The sequence below is a fragment of the Thermobia domestica genome, chromosome 10 (genome assembly GCF_964235325.1).
Source record: "Thermobia domestica chromosome 10, izTheDome1.hap1.1, whole genome shotgun sequence".
In the NCBI taxonomy this organism is placed as follows: Eukaryota; Metazoa; Arthropoda; class Insecta; order Zygentoma; family Lepismatidae; genus Thermobia; species Thermobia domestica.
The window spans coordinates 266,574,098-266,593,964 of NC_137463.1; the positions used below are offsets into that span (position 1 = coordinate 266,574,098).

The 19,867-nt window shown below is 33.0% G+C and overlaps 1 protein-coding gene across 6 annotated transcripts in view; it reads left to right on the forward strand.

The window, feature by feature from the left end:
• The window catches only part of stumps (DBB domain-containing protein stumps), a 197,867-nt gene that overhangs the window by 161,139 nt on the left and 16,861 nt on the right, over positions 1 to 19,867 (forward strand). For 5 of the 6 annotated variants that reach the window (XM_081729527.1, XM_081729529.1, XM_081729533.1 and 2 more), the window contains 6 exons: positions 1,492 to 1,561; positions 3,246 to 3,389; positions 6,450 to 6,554; positions 9,503 to 9,625; positions 13,243 to 13,412; positions 16,142 to 16,259. In XM_081729527.1, coding sequence (XP_081585653.1) covers positions 1,492 to 1,561; positions 3,246 to 3,389; positions 6,450 to 6,554; positions 9,503 to 9,625; positions 13,243 to 13,412; positions 16,142 to 16,259 — 730 coding nt within the window. The remainder of the gene's footprint in view (positions 1 to 1,491; positions 1,562 to 3,245; positions 3,390 to 6,449; positions 6,555 to 9,502; positions 9,626 to 13,242; positions 13,413 to 16,141; positions 16,260 to 19,867) is intronic. The other variant, XM_081729528.1, reaches the window with a different exon arrangement.

The following is a 19,867-nucleotide window of genomic DNA, read 5'->3' on the forward strand; positions in this document are numbered from 1 at the left end:
GACTGTTTCGACGAACTACTGTCGTCATTCTTATTGTAATACAGAAGAAAATCTTGTGTTGCTTGATACTATGCTTCCAACTCATAGATTATGGAGAGTTAACTACAGATGAAATAGATTAATCCCTTTATTATAGAAGGCATAGAGACTTACGATCACTATTCATTTATTTCAATTCGTTCCCAATATTATATACAAGCAATAATGGATCGTCTTTACACACACACACAAAGTGTGTTGTATGAATTTAGCGATATAAATGTTCAATCTATAAATGTGAAAATGAAAGTGACTATGTTTATGACTATACCTCTTAAACCACCCAACCGATCTCGATCAAATATTCAACGTAGATGAGGTTCGAGCCTGGGACGGTTTTTTATCGTTTCACTTTGACGGTCCAAAGAAAGTGACTTAATAACTCTTGACCCACCTGACTGATCTCTTGTCAAATTTTTAACATAAATGAGGTTCGGGCCTAGGATGTTTTTTTATCATTCCACTTTTACGGTACAACGTAGAGGAGGGGAAAGTATTTAAAAATGATCGAAAATTACCGATATTAGTGTCGCATTCATAGTTTTCAGGGTCGCTGAGATGAACAGTAACACTTCCAATGCTGCTCAAATCCAAATTAAGTCCCTCAACTTAGGGAAGGGGGACATATATAAAAATGATCGAAAATGACCGGTATTAGAGCCGAATCCATAGTTTTCGGAGTCGCTAAGATGAACAGAGATACTTCCGATGCTGTTTAAATCCAAATTCAGCTCCGGAACCTGGGAAAGGGGAGATATATAAAAATTATTGAAAATGACCACAAACCAAAAAAGAGTGTCTATCAGAGCGCTTCAATAATAGTAAAAAGTAATTGACTTACGGGACATATTACTAAGTTTTCTTATTTTAACCCACAGAAGTGGGTAATTGATGCTAGTATCATACTGAAAATGTGGAAGAACAATCATTACTGTTACTAAGTTATACAGTTTATCTTAAATTAAGTGACTCTTAAGTGGTACTGAGTTCAAAACTTGAGTTTTATATGGCCTGTTTTATTAGATTGTACATCAACTTATCTCATTCTGAAGATAATTATACATTAGGTTATTCTTTAGCTATTTTTCACTATGATTGTGATTCTTACTTTTTAATATGTTATAAATAGAATAATTATGCTTGTCAAAGTAAAAAGTATGTCATATAAACCCAAGGTCATTTAATGCATTTTACCTTTTTTTTCATAGTTTATTTATTTCTAAGTCAACTTGCATGTACTTTTACTTGTTTATGATCAGTGTATGATTTATAATATAAACATAACAGGGTCTTTTTTTTTTTAATAAAACGAATATGTCTTTAATTTATTACATAGAAATATAATATTAATAAGAAATAATAACTGCTATTGATATCAAATTGTTACAAATTCAGTGTAAATTGCTTTTTACCTTTGTCTGGAATTTTATTAATAAGTAAATATTCTTACAGCAAATGAATGAATTCTCCAGCATGTACAGTTACTTAAAAATGGTCTGTGAAAGCAATTCAAAGTTTTCAGGTAAGATTTATTATTATTATTTTTTTTTAGACTCTATATTTTCATTGTTGGATATTTCTTTGATTGTTATTATTATGTTGTAATCAATTAAAATTTACGTTGTATAATTTTCATGTTTAAAACAAATAAGGTAACAATTTATACTATAAACATCAAAAAATATTTTTAAGTATGAAGCATGTTTTAACTTAGATATGGTAAGTATGCAAGGAACACATTTTTGCTATGAAAATATATACTATTTTGAATTCATGCTTCTGCTTCAAGCTGTAGCTTTCCTTAATCCAACTCAAAGATTTCAGTCTACTTCCTGTCTGATAAAGGAAAATAACATGTCTTTCAGCTACAGTTTACGTCAATTTTTCCGATCAGCAAACTTTATGCCAGCACCAGTTATATCAATATTGGATTCAAAAACATTGTAAAGCAAATGAAAATTGCACTAGAAGACCATACAGCTTTTAAATAAGAATTGATTGAATTATGATTATTATGCAATTACAATAATTATTGATTCTTACATACTTTGCATATGCAAAAATTGGAGGAAAATATGTCGAGATTATAACTGAAAGATGGCTTTACAGTATTAGAACTAAATATAAAAATGAAATGTTAAAGTAAACAGTTAGCAGTACACTACACTACAAAAATATATTCTACTTGCCTATTATACAGTACACAAGATAAAGGAAGATAACATTACATGCATTATACCATTTACCAAACATTGTTAGGGTCATCAAGACTAGAAGGCTCAAGTGAGCAGGTCATGTAGCCAGAATGAAAAAAGTAGGTATGCTTTCAAAATTTTGACTGGAAATCCAATCGGAAAACGTCCATTAGGAAGACCTAGGCGTAAATGGCAGGACGATATTAAGATGGATGTCGCAGAAATAGGAATACAAAGTAAAATCTGAATCCAGTTGGCTAAGGACAGAAGTCAGTGGAGAGCTTTTGTGAACGCGACATTGAACGTCCGGATTCCATAGATCATATAGTAGTAGTAGTACATTACATAAAAACACAGAATAGTATAAAACACATGTAAATGACCTTGCTGTGGGGAGTTCACATATTTTGTGTATTTGTGTCTACTAATCAAAATCAAGAAATGGTGATCTATTGAGAATGGATCCTTTAATAGTCTAAAATGTAAGGAAGAACATTTTCTTCAGAACCTCACCGTAGTTCCAGAATATGAAGTCTCCTGACAAGTGACTGAAAGCCACTGAGCTGGACTAAAAAGACCTGTAGCTTTAAATAAGAATGTAGAAGGTAGTATATATTTTCGTAGCAATCATACATCATTTCGACAATTTTCGTAGCTTGACAATTTTTTTTTTTCGTATTTTCTGAGGAGAAAAAAGTAGTTTTGAGTTAATATTGTAGTCAACTATGGGTTGCATTTTGAATTTGCTCCGTTAGTGCATCTTGAAGTGGACTGAAGGGGTAAAAATCGATACAAAATTACATCTCATATGATATTGAGTTGATTTTCCTGAATATGTTGTTTAGCTTTACATCGCTTGAACAATTTACAGCATTTATATATTTTTTTTGAGGAAAAATGGTTGTCTCCATTGTACACAGATTCTATGATAAATTTAACTTCCAACTAGTTTTGGTAGTAGAAATCGCGTCGATTATAATAATAATAATAATGTTTGTTTTTATTGAATAGATGATTTTGGTCCAGCAGAATATCATAAACCGCGTCCAATTAGCGAAACGTACCAAGTTCCTCCGATAGCAAGGCCTGTCACACCACCAAGAAATCACAGATCTCCTGAAAATCTAGCTGGGTACATGGAAATGCACCCGTCAAGTAAGTAATTAATTTGTGTTGACTATGTTTAGTCTTAATTTGCAATTACATCCTGCTTTATAAAATTTGATTAAAATTACTTGCTAGAAATGAGACTTTTTTAGTTGTAATTACTTAATGAATTATCTTCTTTAATGTTCTTGATAATAAGTTCACTTCCTTAATGTATAAATAACAATTACTATTTTTAATATAGAGGAATGTTTAATGAAGACTAATACTTTGTTTATAATATTTACTCAAGAGATATGTTTAATTATTAAGATTAATTAGCTTATCTTTTTGTGTCTTGTATGAGAATCAAATTTGCTGACATTTTGATTATCATACTTTTTGTTGCCAGCTTTCTCCAATGTTATTAGCTACGAATGAATTAGAACGTGGTGAATTTTAGGTTTGTTATGATAAGGAAAAGATATAAACTCTAAGGTGAACACCTATGGTATATGTTGGTTCAAGTTCTTGGTTCTATTCCATTTTTTCAGACCTACGAATTTTCAATCGTAAATTCGCTGATTTAATATGTGAAGTTGTTTCTTTTCAAATGCAGGGAAATAGTTCGACATATTAAATCAGTCATTGTCGATCAAAAACCCGTAAGTGTGAAAAAAATGAATAGAAAGAAGAACTTCAACGGATATATACTAGAGATACCCATCTTAGTGTTTATACTTTTACTTCATCACAAGAAACATAAATCTTATCAAGTCCTAATCCAGTCCGAACTATTGGCTAAGAAATTGAGAATAAAAAAATGTCATCGAAAACTTAGAAAATTTGATTCATCCACAGAACACAAGAAATAATGTAATTAACCCTTAAAGATTGCAACTATCGGTGTAGCCAATTTATTACTACATATTACATGTTCACACCTGTAATTTCTCCCAAGGTATTCCCCAGAATGCACTTGTCCCACGCCCTCTACCAACCGACGTTCCTTAAGAACCTAACATACTAAAAATAATACAAAATTTACCGTTTTTCTTTTGCTTATTTTTCATAAGTGGAAGGAGACAATGAAATGCAACTTACTACAATATAGATACTGTTATTCTACAACGGAAAACATGAACGTCAAGAACTTTCAGTGTTACCATCTATATAAATTAGTGTTGGCGGAATAACATTTCCCCAAAATCTAAGTTAAGGCAGCGACTAGAGGAACGAACTCAACTGTTTGATTACGTATCATGTCTTGAAATCCTGTGAACTACTTTTCGAATAGTAGTTGTATTTAGTTTGTAATAAATAAAATAGTTTTAACATACATTTATTAAAATTAAATAATAATGTTATTTAAAAAGTAGTTCACAGGATACCAAAACAACATAATACATAATCAAATGCAGTGAAGTTCGTTCCTCTAGACGCTACCTTAATTTACATTTTGGGGGAAATGTTATTCTGGCAACACTGTAATTTGTGTGGATGGTAATATTGAAAATATTTCATATTTTCTGTTGTAGAATAACATTATCTATGATTGTGGTAAGTTGCATTTCATTATCTCCTTTCACTTATGAATAAACAAGTAAAAGAAAAATGGTAAATTTTGTATTGTTTTTAATATGTCAGGCTCTTAGGTCCTACTTGATCAAAGGGTACAAGCTGTAAGTTGTACCATAGAGATATACATATTTTGTACTCAGCAACTCAATCATTACATGAGACAATCACGGTACCCTAACTTAGACGAACAAACGATCTAAAAAATCATAGAGTGCTACTCACCGATATTTTAAATATCTATGTAAGCTGTGAAACAGTGATACGTGGGTCGCTGCGAATAATGACGCATGCAATATTGGTGGTTTGTTTCGTCATTGCTGTAATTGTCCTCCCTGCAGTTCGCATCTTCTACGAATATCTTGAAACGCATTGTGCCATCAAAAAATATAGTTGACGTGACGTCTGCGAAAGCTCTCCTGAGTTCTTCATAGATAGTCGAAACGTTCTTCTTAAAAACAAATTCAGTATTTAATGACGTAACGCTACTTTTTGGTAATCGAACATCTCGCCCATTAGAGATACAATACATGCATGCTGCTCCATCAACTACTACAGCTCGACTTATGGTAGCACGTTGTGGTAACAAAACTGGCGCAAAGTGTTACTATTATAAGCTACAAGGTCACAGTCCAGTCGTTACTAAACAAGAGTTTGTCAGTCCTGTACTTCTCATTTCACTTTTGCAGTTACAAATGCATGAGTCCTATTTCAGCTATATAATGTTCTGTTCATATAGTTAACTTGTCACAATATTTTGTATAAAGATTCCTTACATCAAAATAAGAAAAAAACTTCATATGGACCTGTGGTCGGAATGTATAGTTTCGTAATTATAGGGTTCCGAAAACGTTAAAAAAGGATCTTTAAAGATCCATAGTTCCACTACTATAGAACGATCGTAGTCAGGTCAAGATATCACTGAGGAACTACTATGTGAACTATCCAAATATCCATCTTTCAGAGCCTACAGTACTTGCACGATCATTTTTAGAGAGGCTGTTTGGGAGTACTTGATCACTCTCCACCTACCTCTCGAAAAATTGGTGTGCATGTACTGGAGCATTCTTAAACATGGATATTTGGATAGTTCACGTACCAGTTCCTTAGTGATACCTCCACCCGAATACGATAGGTTCCATAGTAGTGGAGCTATGAACTTTTAAAATTCACTTTTTTCACGTTTTCGGCACCCTACAACTCCGAAACTACCCACTTTTGAGCACATGCCCATATGAACGTTTTTTTTTTTTAATTTTTTTTATTGTGATGTGAGGAATTTGTTCCCAAAATATTGTGAAACATTTTTGAAACACCCTGTATAAGTTGGACATTAACATAATCACAAACTATTTTTGGTTTCTTTAACTGTAAGTGTTATTTGTTTTACTACCTTTCTTGGTTTGTGCATGAAACGTTTTTCTTCTCTTTTTTTTTCTCTTTATTTTATTTTATTTTATTTTAATACATTATTTCTTACCTTTCTTTCTTGTATTTTGTGTTAACAAAACTAACCCATTAACGCCTTCTCTCTTTTTTCTGAATTTTCAGTAGGCAAATGTAAATCTTCGTCACCTAGTTCGAGTTACAAAAGCAATATGGATTTGTATGTTAACACAAGTTTCGTGTTTCTGCAAGATGACACTGTAAGCAAAGGTTAGTTATAATGTTAAATATTATTCAGAAAAGTACTGTGAAATTCTTGGCGTCGGAAACATTTGAACAATGAAAAATAATAAAATTTATTTTGTCAATGATTTCATCAATTGAACAGTAAGCTGTCAGGAATTCAGTTTTGACGAACTGTAGGATCAACATCATAACGAGCATACTCATGTTTTAGATTATATTATTATTATTATTATTATTATTATTATTATTATTATTATTATTATTATTATTATTAACGTCGTCCTCAAGAAAAACATTTCTTAAACCATCTTCAGAATAAACATACTCTGTCATCTTACAGGTTTCATTAAAAAAAAAAGTATTTTGTATGTAAAAATATACTTCTTTAGTGCCGTATCTGATGCATATATTTTTTCACGCCTTACCCTAGCCAACTGTTTTTAAGTTGGTGACAAGGAAGCGGATGAGGTTAGATTTACATCAAAGTTGCACTACACGGTGTGACGTAATGTCACGTTGTATTATCATGGTGGCAAAGGTAAAATAAAACGACCTCTGAGGGGCTTTTAACTCCCTTTACTCTCTGACGCTCGCTCAGCTATGTTTCGTAACGTAAGTAAATCACTTTTTAGCAATAAAGTTGTGTTTGCCCTTCTCTAACTTCCCGATTCCCCATGCAACCCCTAGCTTCACGAGGGCCCCACTTCTTATATTCTCTTTTTGGTTTATAACGTTATTGTTTATAAGGGCTATCAGAAATCTCTAGAGAAATGGTGAAAAAAGCACAACCTATGCATTATATACTACGTACAAGGGCAAATGACTATTATTTTCATCTTATTTTAACCATAAAAGTGTTATGAAAATTTTTAAAAAAAAAAAAGCTTTTCTTGGGCTGGGTTTGAACCCACGCCAAAATCGACCTTCATTACTAATCCGTTGACTAGCACCCTTGGCCACGAGGACTGACAGCAGGTGGCGTTTGATTTGTGCTATATGTGTGCTACGTGGCGAGAAACGAATAACTTCAACCAATTAAAACCGCGTAGTTACCTCCTATGGCTAGAGTTGAGCGTGCCTAAAATATATGCGTATCTGATGGTGGATTTCAAACTTCGAACAAAAGATAGATAAAATATCGATCTTTTTAAAAAATAGTTACATTCTTCGATTAATTCCATACATTGTATTTCTCCTCCTGGTGATTAATGTGTTGATGCAAAGTTTTTTCAATTTTTTTTTTTTTTTTTTTTTTAATCCCTAACACTGTTTTGTCTTAAAGGAAAAGCATAAATCTCGATTATAAACCACGTTAATGTTTTCAGGTACGAAGTGGTGATGCCATCGTTCTTCTGAGCTTTTACTAGTATCAATTCCACATATATATAACTAGACTTGGATTCAAGATGGCGATCAATTCTCTCATGTGGCCAAAAACTTTTACCCCTTACTCGCAATTACAGTTTCTATGTTTATCCGGTCGACATATGCATATAGCATGTATTATAGACTTTTGGACCACCTTGAACTATTGTAAATAAAAAAGATTCGGAAACGCTAGTAACATTGGAAATACGTAACATATATATGTATGTTACGTATTTAATACAGTAAATATGCTATACGATCCATTGTATTGTTGAACTAAATTAATTAAGTCTTGAAATGCTATAAGGAAAATCAAAGATAGCAACCAGGGCCTAGAGTTGAATGGTGTTGACCAGATTATGGCGTATGCTGATGATGTAAATTTAATAGAGGTTGATAGCAGAACAATAGAAAGAAATGCATAGGCCTTACTAAACGCTTGCAAGGATTTAGTTTTAGAAGTAAATGCAGACAAAACTAATTACATGGAAGTTCGTCGGGATCGTAATACGGCAAGTGATGAATACGTTAAAATATCAAATAATGCTTTTCATCAAGTGGATACATTGAAATATCTAGGATCAATATTAAGAGACGAAAACCATATTCACGAAGAATTAAATGTCGACTAAAAGCAGGGCATTCGTGTTATTATTCAGTTCAAAATCTCTTGTTGTCGCGAATTTTGTGGAGGAATTTGAAGATTAAAATATATAAAACAATAATCATGCCTGTTGTTCTGTATCGTTCCGAAACATGGTCGCTTACTCGAAAGGAAGAGCATAGACTGAAAGTATTTGAGAATAAAATCATGAGACGAATATTCGGACCGAAGAGGAACGGGAATAGGGAATGGCGAAAACTTCATAACGAGGAACTACATAATTTATACGGTTTGTTAGGGTCATCAAGTCTAGGAGGCTAAGGTGGGCAGATCATGTAGCTAGGATGGAAGAAAGAAGAAACGCTCTTAAAGTCTTGACTGGAAGATCGATCGGAAAACGACCATTAGAAAGACCTAGGCGCAGGTTGGAGGACAATATTAAGATGGATCTCGCAAAAATAGGAATCCAAAGTAGAAACTGGATCCAGTTGGCTAAGGATAGAAGTCATTGGAGAGCTTTTCTGAACGCATTATTGAACCTCCGGGTTTCATAGGCCATAGAGATAGTTAGTTAAGAATTGAAATTATGTGCCTCCTCATAGGGGAACTACTTGTAGATTAATTAGTTTTCATTGGTTTCAAAACTGAAAGGGCACAGTTTTATGGGTGTGCAGGTGGGCGTGAGAAGCCAACAGGGAGATGAAGGTAACTGAAAGATTGTATCCTACGCGCTAAAGGAGATGATAAATGCTGAGTATCATTATCTGAAATCAAACATAAGATCATAGAACTTAAGGATTATAGGGTTTGCAAAGAGTACAACAGATACTAAAGATTGGAAATTCGTATAACTTAGACAAAACTTTGATTACTAAAATTATTTTGGAGCTGTCTACAAATTATTTGAATACAATACAAAGTTAATGTTTTTATTTTTTTATTTATTTATTTTAGTTTTACATTGATAAGTTGTAATTAAAAATTATATATTGATTTCCAGTACATCAATCAAAGACTCCGTCTCCGTCGTTGAGTCCAAAGAATCCATTGAATCATCTTGCAGGGATGAATTCTGATTCTCCACCGACTGCAGAAGAAAACCAGGGAAGAATGCAGCAACAAGGTAAGAGATTATAGTGATATATCACTGACATTGGTTAAGTCATAGGAAAAAGTATAAAGCGATACTTATAGTTTTCAATAAATAAAAGTAATTGTTTCATGAAATATGCCGAGAATCGATATAATGAAATTTAATATCTTCAAGGGTTCTGAAAGTGGACTACTTAAAAGTTATATTGTAGTCCTACTGATCTTGCCTTGGTAACATGTGAACGGTGTAGGGAACTAAATATTTTTAAACATACTTCGTATTCATCTTAATTAATCAACCCTCTATAAAATAAAATTCTAGTATTTTAACTCAGTTAAGCTAAGTTGCCATGCTGCAGGAATCTTGTAGCTGTCATTTAAAAAATCTTGCAACTCTACAATATTTCTCCATGTAAACATATTCTTGAAAGGGACATGCAACAATTTTTTTCATCTTGCAAGGTATCAAACCATGTTCAACTTTCTGGGTCGTCTTGCTTGCTATCTGCTATCGCCCTCCCCCTGACATAAAGAAAGAAAGAAGAAAAAACATCGCCGCTACTGAAACGACCGATTCTTTTGGACTCGGAGGGGAAAGCGCGACAAAATACACGTTTTTAATGAGGAGATTCACTATTTGTCCACTAGAGTGCAGTGCTACATAGATGGAGATATCTTTCTTGCTTTCAGAAAGTTATAACGTGTAAACATTAAATAGAAAAATGGAGTTGCAAGATACTTTAATGACGACTACAAGATTCTTGCAGTATGGCAACCTACCTTAATGTATAGGAGATAAATGAGATAGGATCGGACACTTTGTAACTTTCTCTAATATTGTTTATTTTTTTCTTCTCTACATTCTGACGGTGAGAGTTTTGGTGTTTCAGAATTTACCGTTTATACAGGCTGGCGCAGGGAAACGGGAAATTTTGAATGTTAGAGTTGGCAACACTGTAGTACCGGCCATGTTTCGGACCGATGCGTAATTGTATTGTTGTGAACGCATTGCCACTTAGTAGTCATGCAGCATTGGAGTGATGCAGAACATGCTCTCGCTGCGAGAGCGTTTTACAACCAGGATGAGAGTGTGACTGCTGCAGAAAGTGTATTTCGACACTATTGCCAGCCAGGGCTCATGCGATTACAACAGGGGTGCATAATTTTGAAGAAATTGGTTCAGCCTTGAAAATTGAAGTCGAAATCACTGCTATTCCCCGAGATATGCTACATTGAGCATTCTGGAGTTTCCATAACAAAGTATTAGAATGTGAACTTCGAAAGGGAGCACATCTTTCCGATGCCATATTTAAGAAGTAAAGAGACAGTTTGTGATATTTAGTAATGGAAACATAAATGACACACTATATACAAGAACTTTCGTCAAAAAAATACGTTTTTCTTGTGTTTATTCGTACAAATTACGTTACTTCAAAATTTCCCGTTTTTCTGCGCCATTCTGTATTTAGTACTTGAAGTGTATCTGTGTTCAAACTAATTATGTACATTTATATATGTTCATGGTGAGGCTCGAATACTTGTGGTGAGACCTCGAGACCTTGTGGACTCGAATAATAAAGGTTGAAACCTATCTCCTTTTATATTTGATAGGTTAGTTTTATTCTGTCTTTATTTAAAAAACAGTAGGAAGACAAACAGTTCACCCTTACTATATTATTATTATTATTATTATTATTATTATTATTATTATTATTATTATTATTATTATTATTATTATTATTATTATTATAGTTTAATGTCCCTTTCAGCACCGAGGTTGTATGAGATGTGAACCTACTGTTTAAGATGGGATCCAAACCACATGAGCTCCTGGGTCTCAATCGCCAAAGGCGCGTGCGCTACCGGTAACCACTTAGCCACGAAGGAGCTCATTTAATATTGAAAATCCTCGTGGTTATATGATTAGCGTACGCGCCATTGTCACGGAAGACGCTGGTTCGATTCCTAGTGAGAGCTCATTGGTTCGGACCAGTGGCGGATCTAGCCGAGGCCGGGTGGTCTAGTGCCCCTTCCCCCAGTGTTTGAGGACAAAAATAATTAATGCTATTATTTGTACAGTTTTGAAAATTCGTGATATGCCGGTACCTATCATAGTCTGGGTCTGTCCCCCCCCAAATTCAGTTTTTACCTTGTAGATCCGCCCCTGGTTCCGACCCAACGTTAAGCTGTAGATCCGAGTCTCATATAGCCTCGGTGATAAAGGGGACGCTAAACTCCAAATAAACTATCTATCATTACTATTATCAACTATAAAGAATGCTGCTTTAGAATACCGTAGCGTTTCTTTATTTAAGAAAATAAGCTAAATATAGCATATTCCAATTTCTAATAACTAAAATACAATATTATTAGTATTCACCCATTCAGTTAAGAGGTACAATAACAATGATAATACAATAGTACTCAATAAGAATGTGAAAATCTACACAAAGTAGATACACTTATAATTTTCTTATGCATTTTTTTTTCTGAAGGAAAAGTCATGATAATCATTAAGTGTATGAGATAGAAAAAACTCATACGCTGGAAGGCTGGAAGGTATTTATTTTCTATTGCTAGGCTTCAATTTACTATTTAGGGCTTTAACTTTTAAACACCCATTGACGCAACTACTGCGTCGGGGCTTTAAACCTCAATAGCTCAGCCACTAATTAAGGTAGGAAGGTGATTTTGCCACTAATGTATTCCTGAAGGACGCAACTTTCCGCCGGTATGCATTTTATGTATATAAGGGGTACCACGGCCGAGGGTGAGGTTGAACTTTATTTTCTTTTATTTTTTTCAATTTTGTTTCATCAGGTTTCGGGGGGCATTTCTTCCCCCTTTTGTGGTACACCCATAAAAATTGGTATGTGAAGCAGTGACGTGGTCTTCTACATGATAATAACCTCTATGTGTACTTGTTACTTATAGGGGAGGAGGGGAAGGAAATTAGCTAATTTACATTTATTTTCAGGACGGTTCCATATAAGACAAGATATCTTTCACTGAATTGGTCTAGAAGCATAATTCTTGTTCCTATACATGAAGTGTGCAGCAAAAATGATTTGCATGTGAATGTGGTACTATGATGGGGGAGACGAGAGAATGTAAAAATCAATGAATTTGGCCGCCAACGCGAAGATCTTCAATAGACCTGCGAAAATGACACACAGGTCGTTTTTATAGGAATTTCGTTATGAATTTTTATCTCACTTTGTATTGCAGCAATGGCTAACATTTCTTAATATTATTATCACAAGTGTCTGGTCTACACATTAGCATCATTTAGTCAGCGTAGGATGACTACAACGGTTGCCAGGGCCCCGCAAAGTCAATTTTTTCATATTTTTATATTTTTTGTTTCTCCTTCTTCTATGAATATAGCGGGAATTGCGCGAATGTTACCTCGTTGGAATCTGTAGTCTATAAACTTTCCAATGATGTATGAATGATGACTCTGTGATAAGTAGGGGGTTACCAGAGCCCCAAACATGAGAGTCTACGATTTTGTTAACAATCCTGGCTGGCGTCTAAAGGATAAAGCAGACATCAACGGCGGGGTAGTTGTAAAATTATAATGTAGTAGAATGCAATTTTAATTTATGTTGTTACAGATAACTGTTACCTACCGTCTTCTTTATTTAGGCAATTCAATTAAGAAATCTCAGGAGCACCTTCATCAGAACGCACAGGATGAATTGTTAGAAATAATCAATGACTTTAAGAACAATGTATTTACAATATCCGAAGTTGAAAAGTTGGTTGAGAGCTGGAAAAACAGAAATGACGTGCGTCAATCTTTCAGGGACAAACAGGTGAGTAATCTGTAATTTTAAAGATTAGGTTAGATTTTATTTGCTGACCGTACAGCACTCTATACTGTGCACACGTTTCTATTATACAATGACGTAGCACGTGTCAAAAATAGTAATAGAAAGGTATAAACATTTTTATGATTGAAAATTATTTATCAATGTTAATAATATCATTATGTAAGATTATAAACTATTTTACGTTATTAGAGATTAAATACTAAGATTGCGACGGTAAGAATATTACATATTTGTATCAACTTATTGAATCAGTATTTCAAGATAAATATATTCTTGAATTGAGCTGTCATTTCAGCTCAACACACAGATGACAAATTTAACACTTTGAGTGCTGAGCTCTGAAGTGAGGGCTTTCCCAGGAATGCTGGGATTTTTTTGCAACCTTTTAAAAAAAATTATAGCTCAAAATCTGGAAACGCTAGACTAATACAATGTGCACCGTTTGAAAGTTTAGAGATTGCTCTTTATTCTTTCTTATACATAATATTCTGTATTCCAATAATATGAGTATGTTGGAAAGTTCTAAATTTACAGTATGAAATTCACAAAAAATAACGAAATATAACATGCACAACGTATGCTACATATCTGATACTTACTGACATATCTGATATTTCTGTTGCTACATAGTCTGGATCATTCTCACAATCGTCCAATAACTCTCCTTCAAACAGATCACCATCACTGTCGCTCAGTTCCGCTTCTAAATTGAAGCGTATTAAATCGTCCGACAGGTTCTTTTTCGCCATTTTGACGGTCAAACAATAAGCACATGGTTTTTGAACCACTTTTCTGTCCTCTCTTATTTCATACATATAATAATGAAAGTATGATTATCACATTCATCATTCGTTTCATGTGTGATTCAAAGTATTGTGTTATATTTCTTTAGTTTAAAAGTGTGTTCATATTTTAAGTTACATTCATCTGATCTTCGTGAATTAATATTTTCGTGAGAGGATTTGAAAGCGTGCTCTTCAAATTAATCTTTTTTTGAAAGGAATCCAAGCCATTTGACACACACATATATTTATGAGTCTGTCTCTTCCATGGCAACTTTCGTGAAGTTTGTTCGATTTTAATGAAGCTTGGAGTGTGCCTTCCTTATAGCTTCACAAATAAGCCTATTACTTATAGTTGAAATGGGTCTCAACATATTGCAAAATTATATAATGAATTAGCTTCTGTAATTTTCCTAATAAGGTCACTTGTTCCACAGCAAAGTCAAATATAGAATAACCTTTTGGTTCATCTACTGAATTTAAGAAAGTTATTTTACACTCCAAAAGAAAGATAAGAATAATCACCAATACTTAATATTATACTTGGGGCCGGGGTGGCTTATTGATAGAGCGTTTATCTCTGGTGCATGAGGTCCTAGGTTCAAACCCTGCTCCCGCCAAGTGAACTTTATGGTGGACAAACACCGTGTGTGTGGGTTTCCTCGGGGTTCTTCCGTTTCCTTCCACTTTCTTCATTCCACCATTTCATTCATTGCTCATCATCACCGTCTCGTTTAACGTAGCCGACATAACCGTGGGGCGTAAAACTAAAAAATTTCATTTCATTTCATTTTCATATTATACTTCTTGGAGAACGTTATTCAAAGACCTAAATATCCTTCCACTTCCTTCATTGTATATGTACGAAACATTATTTTTGATCCAGAAGAAACAAGAACTGTATAAAAAGAACTCAAACAAACATGGATATAATACGAGAACGAAGTTACATCTCCAAGTTCCTCTTCATAATACAACTTTGTTTTAGAAAACAATTGCATATAAAGGTGTACAACTCTTTGACTCATTGCTTAATCAAATTAAGTCTCTGACATGGAAGTTTCAAAAAGTCAGTACGTACTCTGTTGCTAAATCACTGCTTTTACAGGGTGGAGGAATACTTGCAAACTGATCTAGGTTCTACTAAGTCGTAAGTGTAATTTTTGTGTATATTATATTTTTATATTTTGTAAAAAGATATCTATATCTTCTCTATAAGGAAACCGAAATATTTTATCATGCTTTTGTATCATCTAGGAAATACTGTAAAAGTAGTAATGTTTTTAATATAATATAAATATATATTTGTATAATCACATCATTGATATGTTCTATATCATATGGAAATCAGTCAATGTAAATGGTCATTGAAAGCAATAAATTCAATTCAATGAAGAATTGGTTAATTCAAAAAAGGGAAGAGAGAAAAAGAAATGAATCAAAGGTTAATTCAATTCAACTTGAAAGTTTACACATACATAAAGTAATAGGTATCCGATTTTCCACGACTAACTGTCGTAAGAATTATTAAATTTTGATGAAATGTGACACATATTTTCTTTAAAGCTTCCTAATTTTTCTCGTTGCTTGAGATTCTAATCACTATAAAATAAGAGGTGAATTTACTTGCAGTTTTGAAAGAAGTTTCATGATAAATCTCGAAAAAAAAAAAAAAAAAAAAAACATCGATTTTCATAAAACAGAGCTCGTGTTTCTTCTGAGTCTTAAAAATACTCCTTTAAGGCTGAAATCATTTATGGGAAAGGAAATTAATTTCTGTCTTCATTTTTTTTAACCCTCTGCTGTTTTCCATTGAGTACCATTATATTAAATATATGTGTTTTCATAGAATTAAAATCTAGAGGTATGATTATTTTCATTTGAGAATTTAGTAACCAGTTTCAACGTATCTTTGGTTATTTTTTCTAGGAGCAATTAAATCAAATGCGAGAGGAGTATGAGAGATTGCAGTCAAAGATGAAAGAAGACATGAAGAGGCCAACACCTTTCGATAGAATCAGGAAGCTTTTTAAAGGAAGAAGTAAAGGTAGGGGAGGTAGAAGTTTGTATTTTTATACAATTTTAGAGTAGTTGAAACTACTTCCCATACAGTCTACAGTAGGTAGAGCAATCCTCCTGCAAATTTAGAGTAGTTGAAGCTGTCTTCCATATAATTCTAGAGTAGTTGAAGCTGTCTTCCATATAATTCTAGAGAAGTTGAAGGTGTCTTCCATATAATTCTAGAGTAGTTGAAGCTGTCTTCCATATAATTTTAAAGTAGTTGAAACTATATTCCATAACATTCTAGAGTAATTGAAACTATCTTCCATATAATTCTAAAGTAGTTGAAACTATCTTTCATATAATTCTAGAGTAGTTGAAACTATCTTCCATATCAGTCTAGAGTAGCTGAAACTATCTTCCATATAATTCTAGAGTAGTTGAAACTGTCTTCCATATAATTCTAGAGCAGTTGAAACTATCTTCCATATCATTCTAGAGTAGTTGAAACTATCTTCCATATAATTCTAGAGTAGCTGAAGCTATTGAAACTATCTTCCATATAACTCTAGAGTAGTTGAAACTATCTTCCATACAATTGTAAAGTAGTTGAACTTCCATTTTAGAATAACTGAAACTATCTTCGAGGTAAAACCAAAAATCGGAAGCTGCATGTTCTGTATTTCTATTTTCAGATATTTTTCCTTGAACACACACACACACACACACAAAGTTACACCCTCAATGAGCAATGAATACCAACTTCTTACAATTTGCCATTGAAAGTGTTATTTACATCTCAATAACCATGTACATCCATTTTCAATAGCATATACATCCTTAGCCTCTTTAAATATGTTTTATCTAACTATATTTTTAATCAACCTGGTGACAAATATATTTTTTTCTGTACAATTTAATCAGATATCGAAACCGAAAAACTTCAGTGACAAGGTTGGATTTTTAGTGCCACTGTATAGTCTTTGTCCTTTGTAAAAGTAGCGATATTTTGGTCTTGTTAATATTTCAGTTCAATTATACATTTATAGTTACTTATAAATAGTTTGAAAAAAAAAATTCCTCCTTCAAAGAATCGTTCGAATGAGCGTGGACTAGTAGTTATCGTTCCTGCTTCTCAAGCGGGAGGTCCCAGATTTGAATTTAGTTGCCAGTCATCCTGACTATTTTCTAGGATTTTCCCTCAGTTTTACTAGGCAAATGCTAGAATGATAGCTTTAAATAGACTCTGGCCGTTTTTTGTCCGTGTAATTTCCCATTCTTGTTGTAGATTGTTAAGAACCTGACATACCAAAAATAATACAAAATTTACCCTCTTTTTTTTTTTGCTTGTTTTTCGTAAGTGAAAAAGAGATAATGAAATGCAACTTACCACAATCATAGATAATGTTATTCTACAACAGAAAATATGAATCTGAAGAATTTTCAGTGTTGCCATCCATAGATATTACAGTGTTGCCAGAATAACATTTCCCCCCAAAATTTAAGTTAAGACAGCGACTAGAGTAACAAACTCAACTGCATTTGATTACGTATCGTGTTGTCTTGGTATCCTGTGAACTACTTTTTAAATAATATTTATAGTTGTATTTAGTTTGTAATAAACAAAATAGTTTTAACATAGTTATTAAAATTAAATAATTATATTATTTAAAAAATAGTTCACAGTATATCGAAACAACACGATACCTAATCAAACGCAGTTGAGTTCGTTCCTCTAGTCGCTGCCTTAACTTAGATTTTGGGGAAAATGTTATTCTGGCAACACTGTAATCTCTATGGATAGGAACACTGAAAATTCTTGAAGTTCACATTTTCTGTTGTAGAATAACATTATCTATGAATGTGGTAAGTTGCATTTCATTATCTACTTTCACTTATGAAAAACAAGCAAAAGAAAAATGGTAAATTTTGTATTATTTTTAGTATGTCAGGCTCTTAATAGTTATAGGTTTAATTGGCCTTAGAAGCTCTCTGAGCATTCGTTAAATAATGAATCCTTTTCCTTATTTTTCGTTTTCTCTTATCAATTATATCAATAACGAGCGGAAGGGAGGAAACATATGTTGCTCGGGAGAGAACTTTTATCAAGATACTGATAGATCAGAGAATGTTTACATGTAACTTGAGAAGTTATTTGAATCACATTTACAGGCGAGGAATATTATACTGGCCTATTTGAATAGTATGCTTGCAAAGCCTGTTACTGGATTCTTGAGGATTTTATTTTTTTTTTTTTTTTTTATTGATATTTGTCGCGATGGTATTTAGATTTGCTGTACTACAAGTTATTAGTTGATACTAGTAATTTGTGTGTGGACATAAAGTACTCTTGAAAGTGTGAATGAATTCTGATACATGTTTATGTTGATTTGTTTATCTGTTGTTACGTTAGAATTTAAGCCCAGGCTATGTACATAATACGAACTCTGGTCCCAATACTTAATCTGCAATCAATTCTATCCCTATACTATACCATATTCTATTCTCATGTTAAATACGAAATTGCGTTCTGGGAGTCTTCGATGAAGCTTCAAAATGTATTTAAACAACAGAAATGTGTCTTACGAATTATTACTAAATCACCGAAACGGACCAGCTATAAGAAACTATTTGAATCATTGAATATGATGACAGTTCCTTCTTTATATATATTTGAACTTCTCAAAATTACCTGGCATCATTTAAATAATATTAAAAGAGATGGTGATACTCACAACTACCTTACATGTGGAAAAGATAACTTATCCACTGTGTATCATAGAACATCTGCATACGGAAAATCACACATCTATATGGGTGTAAAGTTGTATAGTAAACTATCTGGGTACATAAAAGATAGTCATGGAAAGAGTTTCTTTGTGAACTCAGTGCGCAAACTGCTATTAGAAAACACATTTTATACTGTAAATGAATATCTTAGCAGCAAATTTTGAAACTTCCAAAACTAATTAAATTCCAATTGTATATACTAGATTTATGTAAGTTCATGTAGTTTTATATATAGTTAAGATGGTACATACAAATATACAGTAATTAAAATAGTAATTTAGTCTATATGTATATATATAATGTTATATAGATTGTAAAATTGGTTTAGTCTATATCTATTTTCACAAGTTGTTGAACACAAGAGCAGTGCATTTGTTTTAAATATTGTGTTGAAATTATGTACTGACGAGTTCTATACCATTTTGTACAAATGTACATGGAACATGGTCCAAAGAATGAATAATAAGTCTAATCTAATCTAATCTAATCTAATGGAGTTCACAAGACAATAAGTTACGCTCTATTTCAATTGTAATTACGGCGGGTTATAAGCTTGTACAAAGAATAATAGTTATTGCTGTCAAATTATCTATGCGTAAAGAACGTCTTAAATTTGTATTTGTGAGGTCCTTGATTCTATCACCAGGCAGGTAGAGTTCTAGTGATTTTTTAATATACGTGGGTTTTCTTGGAGTACTTCATTTTCCTTTCACATCCTCATCCCACCAATTCTTCTATTATTATTCACTTTACTTTAATCATCTGCTTCCCTTAGGCTACAGGTCATAATCGTGGGACGTTAAAGTAAAATATTTCATTTTATTTGATTTTTAAATTTGTATTACAATAAATTAATAAAAAAAA